The sequence below is a fragment of the Drosophila santomea genome, chromosome 3R, assembly GCF_016746245.2.
Source record: "Drosophila santomea strain STO CAGO 1482 chromosome 3R, Prin_Dsan_1.1, whole genome shotgun sequence".
NCBI lineage: Eukaryota > Metazoa > Arthropoda > Insecta > Diptera > Drosophilidae > Drosophila > Drosophila santomea.
Genome location: NC_053019.2, coordinates 6,288,553 through 6,303,440, shown reverse-complemented (window position 1 = coordinate 6,303,440; position 14,888 = coordinate 6,288,553). Strand labels below are relative to the sequence as shown.

At 40.6% G+C, this 14,888-nt stretch overlaps 1 protein-coding gene across 1 annotated transcript; it reads left to right on the top strand.

The window, feature by feature from the left end:
- Positions 1 to 3,770: 3,770 nt before the first annotated feature.
- On the top strand, positions 3,771 to 5,377 carry LOC120454166 (cilia- and flagella-associated protein 161). Its single transcript, XM_039639235.2, has 4 exons — positions 3,771 to 3,969; positions 4,256 to 4,774; positions 4,837 to 4,938; positions 5,043 to 5,377. Exons 1-4 carry the CDS (start codon positions 3,913 to 3,915, stop codon positions 5,208 to 5,210), a joined length of 846 nt encoding a protein of 281 aa, XP_039495169.2. The 5' UTR covers positions 3,771 to 3,912; the 3' UTR covers positions 5,211 to 5,377.
- Positions 5,378 to 14,888: the final 9,511 nt, after the last annotated feature.

Below are 14,888 nucleotides of genomic sequence, written 5' to 3'. Positions count from 1 at the left end.
GTACAAAAGCCAACAACCAACCAACCTAAGTACCGTTTAAATAGACATACAAATTCTACCAATTATAACTTATAACTCATACCTACTACGTATATTAATTATGATAATTTTTAGTACCTACCAAATCGCTTAGAGCAAGGCGAGAGTAAGTGAAAGCCCCAGCAAAAACAGAAATAGATGAACTCTACAACAGCAAACAAGCAATACAAAAACAAAACAGCAACTGTCTTCACTGAGTTAGCTAGCAATAGTTATAATTATCGATACACCTAAATTACACCTAACTAGGTTTAAATGTTACTCAGCTTATTTTACATGCATGTCGAAGAGCCTTGCAGTTTTAGTGCGTTTTACCCCTGATTTTTATTTATATTTACACCTACATTTATGTTAAGCAATTGGTAAGCATTGCTTGATTGTTCATACTTCACTTACAATATCTTATATTTTTTATTGCATAATTATAGTATTTATTGATCAACTTGCGAAAGATTGCTCTGCTCTAGGAGTACCACTTTCAAACTTGGTTCATCACTTTCAAGCGAGAGCAGGGCACAGTAGGAAGTGCATGCGGAAAAACTTTTGTTAAATATTTTTTTCTAAATCAATTTTTGGAAGCCAAGCTTCGGAAAAGGAGTTTAAGAGAAAAGGAACCCATAACGTAATTTCAAACTGAGAGCTTAACTAACTAATGCATCATGATTATTGTATACAATCTGCTGTCGTTTTTATACAACACTCGTTATATACGAAAAAAAAGCATTTTATGTACTAACTATAGATGAAAGCAACACTTAACGAAACAGACAAACACCATAGACTCATATACAACATTTTTCACTAGACCTAAATATTCTGCCATACGCCCCATCAACTCAAATATGAACAAGAAACCGGACGGATTTTGTTTTTCTATAATTTAATTATGCAACAATAGCTCATAGTCGAAACAATAGACAAATTATATACCATATATATTTACACATAATTAAGAACTGAACGTGATATGTTTGCTGAGTGTACTATCCTGACAGTTCTCCGATTTCTAGCAGAGAAACGGAACCCAAAGTTCAATCCAATCCAAACCAATCCAATCCAAACCAACCCAACCCAACCCAGGTGCAAACAACATTCTTTTGAAAATCCGAAGTAAGCAATAACCCACTTTAGCAACAGCAACAACATTTACATTATCGACAACAACTGCAACAAATGGAATTTTTAAACGAAAAACAACTACAACAAAAGTATTCGATATTTGCCTTCGCTCTTTATATTATTATATATTTAACTATACAAACACATATATTTAATGACTAAATGAAAGCAAAGCAAAGAAAAGCAAAGCAAAAACAAAAACAAAAACAAACAAAAACACGCATGTGCTAGGTGTTTTGTTTTTATTTTATAGATGCAAAGCGAAAACAAGGAAACTAAATATTTAAATGAATTATACAAATTACTTAGATTGTAGTCATTGTAAGGAGGAGACAATGAATTGAGAGATAGGTAGGAAACCTTGAACTAATTTTAGTATATGAATTAAAAACAAAAACAACTAGTGCTAATTATATAAACAAAACTGGGAAGCAAGCGATATTTACACTGAAAACTGAAGTAAAATCTACTAAAAAAAACAAACAAAACAATACGAAAAAAAAACAAAACAAAACAATTATATTAATTTAACAATGTAATACGCTATATGCATAACGAAACAATAGATATTCTACACAAACACACAGACACCCATACACACATTTACATATATTACACACATACACACTAAAAAGACTGAAAGATATAGTTCCTTTTGTTTTTATGTACATAAAAAATGTGAAAAGAAATAAGAGAAATTCTAACGAAAATTGTAAACTTAAATCGATGGAAATAAAAGGTGGGAAAACGTAAAAACAATTAATGGAATTATACATTTAACGAGTAAATTAAAATAAAACAACAAAGCAGCAGAAAAGCAGAAAGCGCTGTGCGGCGTCACGTAACATGTATATTTAGTAGTCTAATTAACTAAATTGTTGTAACATAAAGTGGAAACATGAGCGCTTTCGCGACAACGCCAAATATCAACTACTTGTATAGCGATATATATTCAGGAAAGTTTGGCTTTGAGTCGCCGCTGCTCCTTGCTGTTTTAATGTATATACACGCGAACATCTATTTAAATAAACAGTACCATTTAAACAAAATATTGTCAACTAAATACACATAAACATTGTAAACACAACAGAAAAGGATAAAAATTAAAAGCTTCAATATTTTTATTATTTCTAGTTAAAGCTAATTGTAAAAGTAATGCTAAGCTAATTGTTTCCTGTTTGTTTAAGCAAAAAAAAAAACTTATAATAAAAGGAAATACAAATAAAATTCAATACTACAAGTAACAACCACTGGATCACTTATTAAAAAACAAACAATGCCTGCATTTTCAGGATCATTAACTGTTATTTAAAGCAAAAAATGTAAATAAAAGAGACAGTGCTATAGTCCATTTCCTCGACTATCAGATACTTCTTACTCAGCTGAAGGAAGCGCTAAGAAGATACTTCAGAATTTAGATATATTTATTTAATATATGAAATAGGCACCCATAGTAAAATAAAACAAGAATGAACGCTATAGTCGAGTTCCCCGACTATCTGATACCCGTTACTCCGCTAGCGGAATTGCAGTGGAGAAATTTCAACACTGACAGTTTTTGGCGGTTTGTGGGCGCTAGAGTGGGCGTGGAAAATTTTTGTTATGCCGATCGACAGAAATTTACAAAATTAATAAAAAAAATATAAAACGACGACATTTTTTTCTCTTGTTTATATTTATATAATTTCCTTACATTAAAGATATCCGAGCCTTAAAAATTTGCTAAGGTACGCAGAACTTTTTAAATTTTTAAACTCGAATTCTTATCCCGATGATGTTATTGAATATAATAGCTGTTGTCCACATAGGAAGTGAAATTGATCAAATGCCATGTGTAGTTGACCCCAAAAAGTTCTTAAAAGTTTCCCACTAACCTTCAGCAGATTCAAGTGATTGACTGTCTAATTAGCAAGTACTTTCCTTTCGTTTCCAATCTCTGGGGTGTCGGGCCAATCGAGAAGGAATCTCAAAGTTTTGGATATGAGCAGGCTGAACTAGCCATTCAGCAGGGGAACTGACAAATAATCTAATTAGACGCCAGTGCGATGAGTTTCCACTGTCAAAAGATGAATGCGGGTAATTTCAGAGCCCCGCGGAAACTACTAGAAACGCGAGCCACTGGATTGGAGATGCCGGTGCCGAGGGGGATGGCGACATTGTGTCAAGATGTCAAGGGGAAAGGTAATAAATTGTGGGCTCCAAGTCGTTGGCTCCTCGGCAGCTGGTGGAAAAGCGGTCCAAAGATGCCTGCGGCACTTTCAGTTTCCGCAGCGACATTTTTCAATATAAGCGGGAATTCCTCAGAGAACGCCTGATGACATGCGCGCTCTCGGCCCGTCCCGACATGTAATTAGTTGGATACTTCATTAACCACAGTCGACAATCAACAAATGAGTAATTAACTTGCGCCCGGGACTCACTTCTCGTCGGCGCTGTGTGCAGTTAATATTTCATAATTGAGCAATTTATTTTCGCCTCTTTGACAGGATCAAAGATGAAGCCGCCTCCAAAGCGCCGCATGCAAATATTATGCTCGGTTAGTTGTCGGTGGGTGAGGCTTTGTGTGTGGCTCTCGGGGCAGAAAACTATCTTTGATCTTTTGAGGGAACACATCGAAGTAGGTGGTTGCCGGGCTGTCACTAGGAAACCACAGCACACGACACGACAAGGAAACACCACCTGCGATACTGGACAGATTAGGTAACTGGATATGCACTAACGAGAGCTCCCAATATCTGAAATAACTACGGAGCTATGTACGGTCCTGGGGTGAAAGTGGGCAACTGGCTGGAAACTGCCTTGTCGGAGGAGGTGAGCATTCATGGTTTTAATAGTTTACAAAAGAGCATATTTGTTTATGGTTTGAATGAGCGGAAAACACGATGCACAAGTGTGGCTGTCAGTCATATCAGTCGATATATTCCTAGCTAATGGCCATGGGCTTGCCGAGCTCATCTTTCTCTAGTATATAAAACTTGACTAATACATTTCTTGAAATCCACTCGTGATCGCTATGTTTTAGCATCTTGAAAACTGGTTTGCCATTTATTTGTATGAATCCTTCGACTAGTAATGTAAATGGTTTCCTTATGCTCAGATGCGTGTGAGTGAAATGAAGAAGCGGCGGGAGAGCGGTAACCTGCTGCTGGACAGAACCCGCGGCGTCTACGACCGCTTCTACCAGGGAACAGTGCTGGGTCCTCCGCAGGATGTTCTGGCCTTCGGAGTGGTGGTGCAGATCCGGCCCGTGAATATCAGTGTCTGTCGCCAGCAGGTTGCGGATCAGAACCTGGTGCTGTCGGTGGTAATTACTCAGGAGGGACTTCATCGCAACTGCAACACCATCAACGAGATGTGCGATCTCACGGTGGCTCCTTCGCCACATCCCGCATTGCGCAACAGCTTCAGGATTGTCAGTCCGAACGAGGATGACCGTACCGGTCAGTATCTGGCCTATGGCGAAAAGTTCCGACTGCAAGCCCTGGAGCCCGCTGATGAGCCCATGTATGTTTTCAGCGGACCCAAGAGGCTGAACCTCTCGCTCCCTGTGGACAAGGCGTTCTTCACCACGAAAAACGGCGAGGTTACACTTCCGCTCGGCTTAGTATCCCATAAGGTTTGCACACCCTTTAGTCCTTTAAGAGTCCTTTAGTCCGACGTCTTTTGCATATCCCACAGAACTGTGGCCCTTCTGCCCGAGTGCCCACTTCCCACACTCACTTTTTCTGCGCCCACAAGGATCCTGATCTTCGATTTGAAAGCGAAGGCAAAACCATACCCGTAAGTTCATTTAATTTTGTTCGTATTGCCGTAACTTGTAGATTAAAAGGGTAAGCTAGATTTGTTGAAGAATGTGTTAACATATACCTTTTTTATATGTTTAGGTACACAATCCGCTGATCATTGTTCACGCGGTGACCAATCGAAATTTGGCTGTGGAGAATGTTTTGGCCAACACCTTGTTTGGCCCCGAGTTCCAGGTGTCCGTGCAGACGTACAAGAATGTTTACAAGCGCGAGACCTGGAAAAACCAGTGGAAGTTCACGTATTGATATCGCTCTTCCCTCGTGCCATCTTATTTTCTTTGTGCTTTTGTATGTCATATTATTCAGTTTGGTTATGGCTCGTACCTGCTGTGGCATCCAAACGACCCAATCAAATGAGCTGTTGCGAGTTTGCCTGTTTGTTCAGCATGTCAAAATAAAAGACTAGACGAGAAGCCGTCGTAAATTCGGTTTGATTGTAGTGCTATGCCAAGAATCCCGGGTGGAAATTTATGTCCCCTCGCAAGTTTCTAGCCGGCCAACGAGGCGTGTGAGTGATTTGTTGCGGGGCAACGCTGGGGAAATGTCAGGAGTTGCGCCACTTTATGCTTGTGATAAATTAATTAAAATTAGACAATAACTACGACGGGAAGAGGCTAATGAGCTGGAGACGATCGACAAGGGCAGCATATTCTCCGTCGCCCATCTGCAAGCAGATCTTGTAGAACATGTCAGCGCAACAAATTTCAATTAGTTCGCGCTTCACTTATTCGACGGCAGCAGAGCAGTCATAAAAAGAAAGTGCCGCCCCCGGACGGAGTTGGGAATTGGATGGAGCACATGGTAAAATGTACTGGAAAAAATCCTAATTCACTAGCTAGCACTGACATCCCACAAGGAGGACACTGAACAATTTCGAGGTTGGAAGCCACTATGAAGGTGCATAAAAGTAATCAGTAAAAGCCAGACATTCCAAAGACAACCTAAAAGTAGGATTTGTCTTTATTGTTTGCGTGGTGTTCAAACTCATTTTTATTTCCCGTGCACCATAATTAATTTGAGCAACTAAATTCGACGCACCATCTAGTACGGCGAAGCCCCGATTGGGATTTTAATTGGCCGCTGAATCGCCACCCAGAGCAACTTTAGTGCCAGGGCCAGGCCTTGGGGAACATAGCTAAGTAAAGAGCTGCAAATGAAGTCAAAGGTCCCCGAGACCGAGTTATTTTCGGCAGTTCGTTCCGATTTCATGTTTTCTGTCATAGATTAGCCGCGGACCGCCTTCAGTCGCCGCGAGCACACAATTTCACACTCCCCCGACTTTATTATATTCCGGCATCTGTTGCAGTCAGAGGAGGAGTATCTCCAAGTATCTCGGAGTATCTCGGAGTACCTCGGGTATTTCGAGTATCTCGAGTGACAAAGTGGTTCGAGGGGAGTATCGTTTTCGGATTCTGGGTGTGTTCGCCGGGCTAAACTGCACATTACTTATGCAGGATGATTTACTGGGACGCGTGACAGATTTACAAGTTGCATTCACTGCATTAATTCATTATAAATACTTTGTAAGGCCGCAATTTGTGCGGTTTGTCGCGAAAGGATGAAAAATCTCAAATAGAGGCTTCAAGAGCGGAATCTTCACACCTTCGGGTGGACTGTCAGGTTGAGGAAACAATTACCGAATGCCATTTCCTGCCTCTGGTCATACCTCTAATTGCACTTGATGTGTATTTATAAAACTTTATTCATTTGCAACACATTTTCGCCGTTTTTTGTCCGTCTGGCCGGGTAATTTTTACAAGGCGCTGACAAAAATACTGCTTGCAGGCGTCTCGTGTGCAACTGAATGTCGGCGTCAAAAATAATTTACACATCTAATTAGGATACTGGTGAATATAATGCTTTTATGACTCTTTAATGCATCCTCTAAATACTGCATTATAAGCAGTTTAATCATTTGTCTGCTCCGAAAAATTAGCTAGCCAAATATTTTGCTGCCATGGGTCTCCTCATCGCGTACACGTTCCCAGCAATTCATTTTAAAAATGTCGCTCACTGCCAACTGAGCACACTCAAAATACAATAAAAGAAGAAAATGTATTTTGAATATATTGCGTTATAAAACAAAGCATCATTTGGCCCTTACGGCAACCGAAAAAACAAACATAGCCCGAAAAGACATTGTATGTGCTGTGTGTTCTCGCATTTTTATGTGCTATGAAATTAATTTACGATTACGACAATTTAAATTTTTAAAATCCCACTAAAAGTATGCCAACAAAGCCCTCGAAAGTGTTAAAAAATAGGGAGAAATGCAAAGAGGAAGCAACCAAAAATGTTGCCCGGATATTATTATGTGTATTGGGGGCTGTGGGTCCTGAGAAAGGGGGGCTCTGGGGCCATTGTGTCGCTGTTCAATACCAAAGTGTTGAGTTGAGTTGAGTTTATGCTTCATATTTTGTCTGAAGTCATTTAATTTCTATAAACAGACAGCTTGCAGGGGTTGTAGCAACCCGCCCGGGATGAAGATGATGATGTGGCACTGACGTTTATGTGGCATCCACGGAGGCGGAACTCGTTCACGGCTTATTTGGCAGCTCTTTTGAGTCTATTGCGTTTATTGATGTCACTGCTGCCAACAACAAGTTTTAAGTGGCTGTTACTTTATGAGCTTATTAAAGAGGAAGTGCTGGTGGTGCACCCGAATTTATGGGCCTAAAAAACGGAGCCATAAAATTGTACATCGCAAGGAGCTCAGGTGGGACGACTGACAACACTTTCCACTCAGAGCTATGCATATGATTTATTTGGTCTTTAATTTTGGAACAGAAAGAGTTCCCTTTCCCTGCTATCTTGATTACATCACATCAAAACTATCCACACAATTGGAAGCCTAATCAAGCATGTACTCTCGCATTCGCATCCATTTCGGGGATTTGGCCAGTGTCTGATTTGAAAATTATTTATTTATGGCAATCAGCAGCGGAGCACGAATGGCATTTGTGTTTCATTTCTCTTAATACAGCTCGTCAAATAAACAAATCATGGTGTTAAGGCAAATGATGGATTGACATCAGCTCGCACACATGAGTGTTTGTGCACTCAGCCAGTAGCCAGCAAGCCAAACATGGCCAACAGAAAATCCGAGGAACTGGAACTGGCCAAGCGGCAACAATGGGGCAATGCACAGTGGATGCAACCCTTTGCATTTTGAGAAACTACAGTATTAGCAAAAAATTACTGATATTCACCTTAATTAAGTTTAAAAAAGACATGGTAGCAATTATTTGTTAAGTTATCAAATAAATACTCGTATGTCAAGTTTACAGATTTATCAGGACATATGTATGTATATACATATAAAAAGAAACAAGGGAATTGAATTTTTAAAAATGGATGAATGGATCATAAAAATGTTATGATGTTCCCTTATCATTATTATTTGTAGTTCACCGAAGTAATATATCTATTATAAGTATATCTTCCTAAATTATATATTAATGTCAAACTTTGTGGTTCACATGTACATATATTGAGTCGATTTCGGAAGCTGAAGAGTTCGTTTCTGAGTGTACATAAAAATGCTATATAGAAGAATTGGGTTTTAGCGTTCATGGTGTGCGATGTGTCAATTTTGCAGAAACAGTGGCGGTGGGAAGTTTGGTGGCATATGCCGGTTGTTTGTGCCACATCTCCTTTTGTTGCCGCAGTGGCTTTAAAATCTGCCCCCCTCGCCAGTGCAGGCTACTTTTTTATTTTCAACACTTTTTTGTGCGACCTGACTTGGCACAGAAAGAAAAGAGAGCGGGGAAAACATGAAAACATTCATAAAATATGCATTATGCAATCTAAGCTCGTGTGAGCGTTGCTAAATATTTTATGCACGTGTATTGTGCCACACACAAGCGCACAAAACACGCCAAACATCTGTGTGCGGATGGCCGTATTGTGTAGTTTATGATTTTGTTTTTCCCCTGAATTTATTCATAATCATTAATATATCGCCCGCCACAAAGGCAAATATCGAAATTAACAGATTCCTGCACGTCGAAAAAATTCCACGCCTCACCGAAGACAAATGGCTGGAGCCGGGCAGCTAAGAGTTGAAAATCCGAAATAATAAAAACATTAAGGTCATAATAAATACAGTTTTAAATCACATGTGCCGTTTAACACATTGAGCCGAGCGTTTGCTTTTCATTTTTAATGCGCTTTCCGTTGGACTGCGCATAAATTTCAACTTAAATTGCGCGCGCAGTCCAAAAAAACCAGAGGCTGACCCCTTTTCCCCTTTTATTTCGATGGAAAGGAATCGCCGCCCACTTAACGCCCTGGGTGGCAGCTATCTCTCTCTTTCAGCTCGTCCCGTCTCGCTCCCGCCTCAAATTAGAATGCTGGCAATTAGCATGTGTGTGCGTGGACTTAGTGGCCGATTCGCCTGGTTTAATTTGATTTGCCCAAGACTTTAATTTCGGCATTTCGAAACTATTAAATTATGGCCAAAAAGTCGTTGCTCTTTGATCTGGCTGCCAAATTTCTTTGGCGTCCCAAGCCCAATGCCCCGGAGATGCCTTTTTATACTTTAAGGCACTTTAAGGTGCATATATCTTTATTACTGCTCGACCATTCGCCTTCTTTGTTCTGGTGCGGTTTCATTTACGGCCTTTTAATGAGAATTATGTGACTTTAATTTATGTCTCAATTTCGCGCATATTAAAATCTTTATTTTGCGCTCTGAGATTGTATGTTTTCGAATTTCCACTATTCAGATATTTCGTTTTTTTTTATTATTGTGAATAATTTGTTATAGCTCAATTCAACATAAAGAAATATGAAATACTATGCCTTGCTCCGTTCAAAATCATTATTATGTGTGAGTTTAATACATTGTTGATTTTTGGTCATATTTCCTGGCCGGTAAATTATATTGTAATGTCTCAAAAAACTATATTTGTTCAGTAGCATATCTTACCAGCATTTTCTTACTAAATATTCTTAGTATAGTATTAATAACTTTATAACTAAGCAAGACCATTTTCCTATATACATATGTATATTATCCTGTCTAAAACCTATATAAATTCTTTTAATTTCTATCTCGTGCTGGAGTCGTAGCAATTTATTCTTCAATTATTTCTGAAATTGTCCCAGTGCATGATAAAATTCGAAGCGACAAAATGTAATTGCTGCTGGTAATGACTGCAGCTTTGAAACTATTTAAATGGCCTGGCCAAGTGCCTCATGCGGACATATTGTCCTGCACACAGAATAAATATCCTACCATTTTGCTGGAAAACACGACCCTGCTCCAAAGGAATGGACTTTTTGTGCCCCCGGATGAAGTCTTCTAAAAACACAGAAAGAACGTGGGTTAAGGTACTTGTTTGGTCAAAAATGTGGCATGACTGCTAACAATACATAGAAAGACTTATAAAAAAGATGTTTGATCATTGTTTTTAAGTACATATTTAAATATGTAGAATATATATTTTTAAAATTGAATGTCACTATATTTTGTTGGTTCCTTGGTGAAATTTTTATATCCGAATTTAAAAAATTATTAATTTTGAATAATTATCTCTATTATTATTTATTCATCAAGTTACATTTGCCTCTAACATTGCGGCATACTTATGCGCCTCCCTTTTTTTTCCGTGTGGGAGACCCATCCTTCGTCCTTTTGGTGTCACACGCACACATACAGTGCCGTTTGGAAATCCACAGCGAGTACAGCAGACTTAATATCTAAAGCAATTTACAGTTATGAAAATAAGAGACACATCCGCAAAACGACAAGCACAGTGCGGCACCGCACGGCAACAGCAACAGCAACAGCCACAGCAACAAAACCAACAGCAACAAGGAGCCACGCAAAGGACGAAGGACGAGGGAGGGCAAGAAACTTCTGCTAACGAAGTAAGTACCCTGGAGGACACTTAAGCGCGCGACCCCGGCCCAACTGGCGTCGAGCGTCATAATGTCGCCAACATTTTCCGAAATTACACACAAATGACAAAATAAAAGGTGCAAAAAGTCTGCAAAACGACCAACACAGCAGGGGAAAGCCACGCACACTTCCACACTTCCACACACAATGCGCTCTCGCGCTCTCTCGCTCTTCGAGTGACTTTCGTTTGGCGGCCATGTTGAAAAGATTCGAGTGGCCACTGATTTCACTCATTGGCTGCAGGTTGAGGGGCGTGGCCTCCAATTGGGTTTCCCTGAGCGGGAGAGCAACTGAAACTTTTGACGACAAAAAGAGGTTTGTGGCAGTAAAAAATATATATGTACTTGCGTAGAGCGCTTGCGCAATGAGAGGCCAGCTTGAGAAAAGTGGGTGGCAGGATGGGTGAGTGGGTGGCAGCGCAAAGTTGCGGCTGGCAAAATGAGGGTTAAATCGCGTGCATAATTTAGCAGTTCATTTCATTCATTTGAGTGCAAGTGCTCAGAGATGTGCGCTAACTAAATGCCTTTCCGCTGCTCCAGCTCCAACTCCAGCTTCCGTTAGCGTTACCGTTTCGTTTCCGTTTCCGCTCTGTCTCTCTTTCTCTGCATATGGGTGTGCGGGTGTGTGTGTGTGTGTGAGCGCTGGCGCAGTATACACCAACGTTTACCGCTACAATGACAAGCATTTATGGCAATTAACACTTTAGCTGTTTATATGCTGATGCCGCTGTTGTGGACACTTAATCGTGTCGGCCATTAGAGACGAGCGAGAATGAGAGAGAGAGAGAGAAAGATCCTCCCGACAAAGAAGAAAAATCATGCAAATCACGTTTCACGGGCTTTCCACTTTCCTGATAGCGGACTTTCTCTAGCGGACCATTTGCGTTTCCGCCTTTGCGTTTAGTGCAAATTCAATATCGTGCATAATTAATTTGCAATTAGCACGTTTCTGTTTTTGTTTTCATTCCACCAACCCCAGCCGCCGCCTCGCGCCACCTGGAAATTTTCTAATTACGTGCACAAGCTGAATGCAAACTAGTTTTCCCGCTCCATCCGCTTTTCATTCGGCCGATTGCCCGCCGGCATTTCGTGCGGCTGCCCACGTGCTTCGATAGCTCCTGTCCATTTCCAAAGCCCATTTCCCATTGCCGATTCCCCAATGTCCAAAGCCCAATGCTCACTTCCATGCCCCTGATGATGGCCTGCGAAATGGGTTGGCATATGAAATGAGCTGCAAATTGATGGAGGAATTAGCGCAGCATATTTAATTCGTACTCGCAGCACCAACAACAACCACGGCGATTGGTCCTTGTTTGCCCAGTGCGGCGGCCAGTGAATGATGATGGGCTAATGGGCTTTTAGGTGCACATTTTTAATGCAGATTAGGCACACATTCGATTAGCCGATGGCAAGGAAAAAATCGCAGCCTAAGCGCCGTTGATTGGATCAATAATTCGTTACCTAATTTAGTGTTCTAATGGTGCTTAAAATTTCGATTTTTGATTCAGCTTTAAACTTTTCTTGTTGCCTTCATAAATATACTTTAATATACTTCCCCTTATTGAAATAATACGTTTTACATGCTATTTTATTAGTCGTTAGTTATTAGTTATTAGTATTACAGTCGAGTCCCTCGACTATTGGACACCCATTACTCAGCTTATGGAAATGCAAGTGATGGATACCCTCAAGTAGGAAACCGACTGCTTTCCATTTATTGCTCATTGAGCGCCATTTGCTAGATGTGGGCTGAAAATATATTTACCTTCAAGGAAAAGTATCAACCACGTACAAAAAAAACCTTTTTGCCATAACTGTGGGCGTTAAAGTGGGCGTGGCAAACATTTAAGTCAAACTTCCACTAATCAGGACTTAATTGGATCTGCTTGCTTTATATACAATTATAGTATATCCTTTCCCAACTAGTGTAACTTTTTAAAATCAATTTATTTACTTATCTGGATAAAATAGCGACTAGTGGTTTGGGACATTAAAAACTATTTACAACAAAAAAGCCAAATAATTGAGCTCGAATTTCTCCGCCATTAAACTTTCAAATGACCAACCGAAATCCAATTCCAATGATTTATTAAATGATATAATTATTTGACGGCCGAAATAGATAAGCTTAGACAGTCCTGCAGCTGCCGCTTCGCCGCTTCTCGCACAGTTTGATAGCTTACCCCGTCTGGCTGACTAATTTATGTATTAACTTTGAACGCTCATTAGTTTAATTAGTCAAACAAATTAACGTGGGGCTTACGGCGAGTGGAGTGCAAAAAACAAAATGGCCGAATAAACAGAGCAAGCGGTGAAAGTGCGGCGGGTGGAGTGCGGCAGTTGAGAGGAAGTGGAGGCCAGCTCCCTCTCACTTCATTAAATATACAAATACAATAGGACAATGGGATATGGCTTAGGGCAGACGGCTGGAAAAACTGAGGGAAATCCTATAAACAAATTGGCAATAATTTAATTATCGCATAATTATGCAGATGACCGCGCACTTGTGCTTTTAATTGCCTTTTGTCGCGAGGTCAGTGGCTCATATTATCAGCCTATCGATTTTACGATATTCCCCTTCGATCTGCCAGCCTTTTATTTGCCTTTTAATTAGTTGTAAATCTTGCACAGCCTGTTGAAAGCCAACGGGAAAAGCAAACAGAAAACAGAAAAAGGGGGCGGGCGGCCGCCATTGCATGCACTATTTATTTTAACAAGAGCTGCTCATTTAATACTTATTTTCACTAATTAAATGGAAGAGTAAGTACATCAGAGAGAGTGAGAGAGATAGAGAGAAAGAGAGGGAAGGCCACATGCGACAGCAGGAGCAATTTTCCGCTTTTCCGCAGTGCAAACAGTTTGATGTCTATGTAAACAGCGGCTTTCGTGTGTGCGTCTGGCGCATTGCCAATTTTGACGGCCCACTCACACACTCACACACGCACACACGCACACACTCACACATACACACACATGCGAGGGGTGTACATATACATATACATATGCACATGCCATAACGTATTCCGTATACGTCGGCTGTTTGAGCGCACTTAAATAATGAATAATGACGAGACAAGCAATTAAAATAATTTGCGGTTTTACCGTGCGTATGCGCATCATTTAATTTTGCATGTAAAGAGTTAAGCACTTATTACACAGAGAGAAACGGCCCAGGCCGAAGGACGCCCCACTGGCGGGGATGGGCAACTGAGTGCGATAATGCGCTAAGTGCAGAGTGTAGAGTATATACGAGTATACGAGATCCACGCCATCAATGGGCCAATTAAAATGAGTGCCCGACGCTCTGGTGTTGGTGGTGAGCATCTTAAAACTAATTAAAACGAAAAACGGCATAACAAGCTGCTCATTAAGCATCCGAGTTCCCTTCGCCACCCCAATCTGTGGTTAATTATAGAAGGGAGAAGACGAGCCTTGCTAACGAGCGGCGAAGTAAAGCCAGTCGATATATATATGTATGTATGTATAGGAGCAGTAGCTAACACCCAACTTTCCAGCGTCGAAGTTCATTAAGCAGCGCCCGGCGTCCATTTAACGATGTCACTTATACGCCCCATTGTCCCCTCGACCAAAAAGGAAACAGGAGTAAAATCCCCAGAGCCGAGTGGCCTATCCCCCCATCCCACCATCCACCCATCCACCCATCCACCCATCGACCACCCAACCCGCCCCATTGAAGGCCACTGCTGCGATGCGTATAAACCGCAAATTGGATGCGATATTAAATCGTCTGTGCCAAAGCGCATATAAATTTTTGTTCAATTTTAAAGAATTTTCCGAGAGCGAGCAAGCGCAGGAGAAAGAGAGGAAAAAGCCCAAAGAAAGAGAGAGTGAGAGAGCTTCCAATGCGGCTGTCCCCCTCGAACACATTGAGTTTTACATAGGAAGTGTCAAGAAGGAAAGCCACAAGGATGATTTTTTCGTTCTAATCATGAAAGAGAAAGAATAAATAAACCAACTAATTAGCAACATAATTACGGCCACGAAAATATTCAAAAATGC

Bases quoted from the DNA above. Each gene is read 5' to 3' on its own strand.
- LOC120454166 (XM_039639235.2), top strand. From the start codon at position 3,913: ATGTACGGTCCTGGGGTGAAAGTGGGCAACTGGCTGGAAACTGCCTTG. The intron at 3,970-4,255 runs GTGAGCATTCAT...CCTTATGCTCAG, and splicing joins AAACTGCCTTGTCGGAGGAG to ATGCGTGTGAGTGAAATGAA. The intron at 4,939-5,042 runs GTAAGTTCATTT...TTATATGTTTAG, and splicing joins GCGAAGGCAAAACCATACCC to GTACACAATCCGCTGATCAT.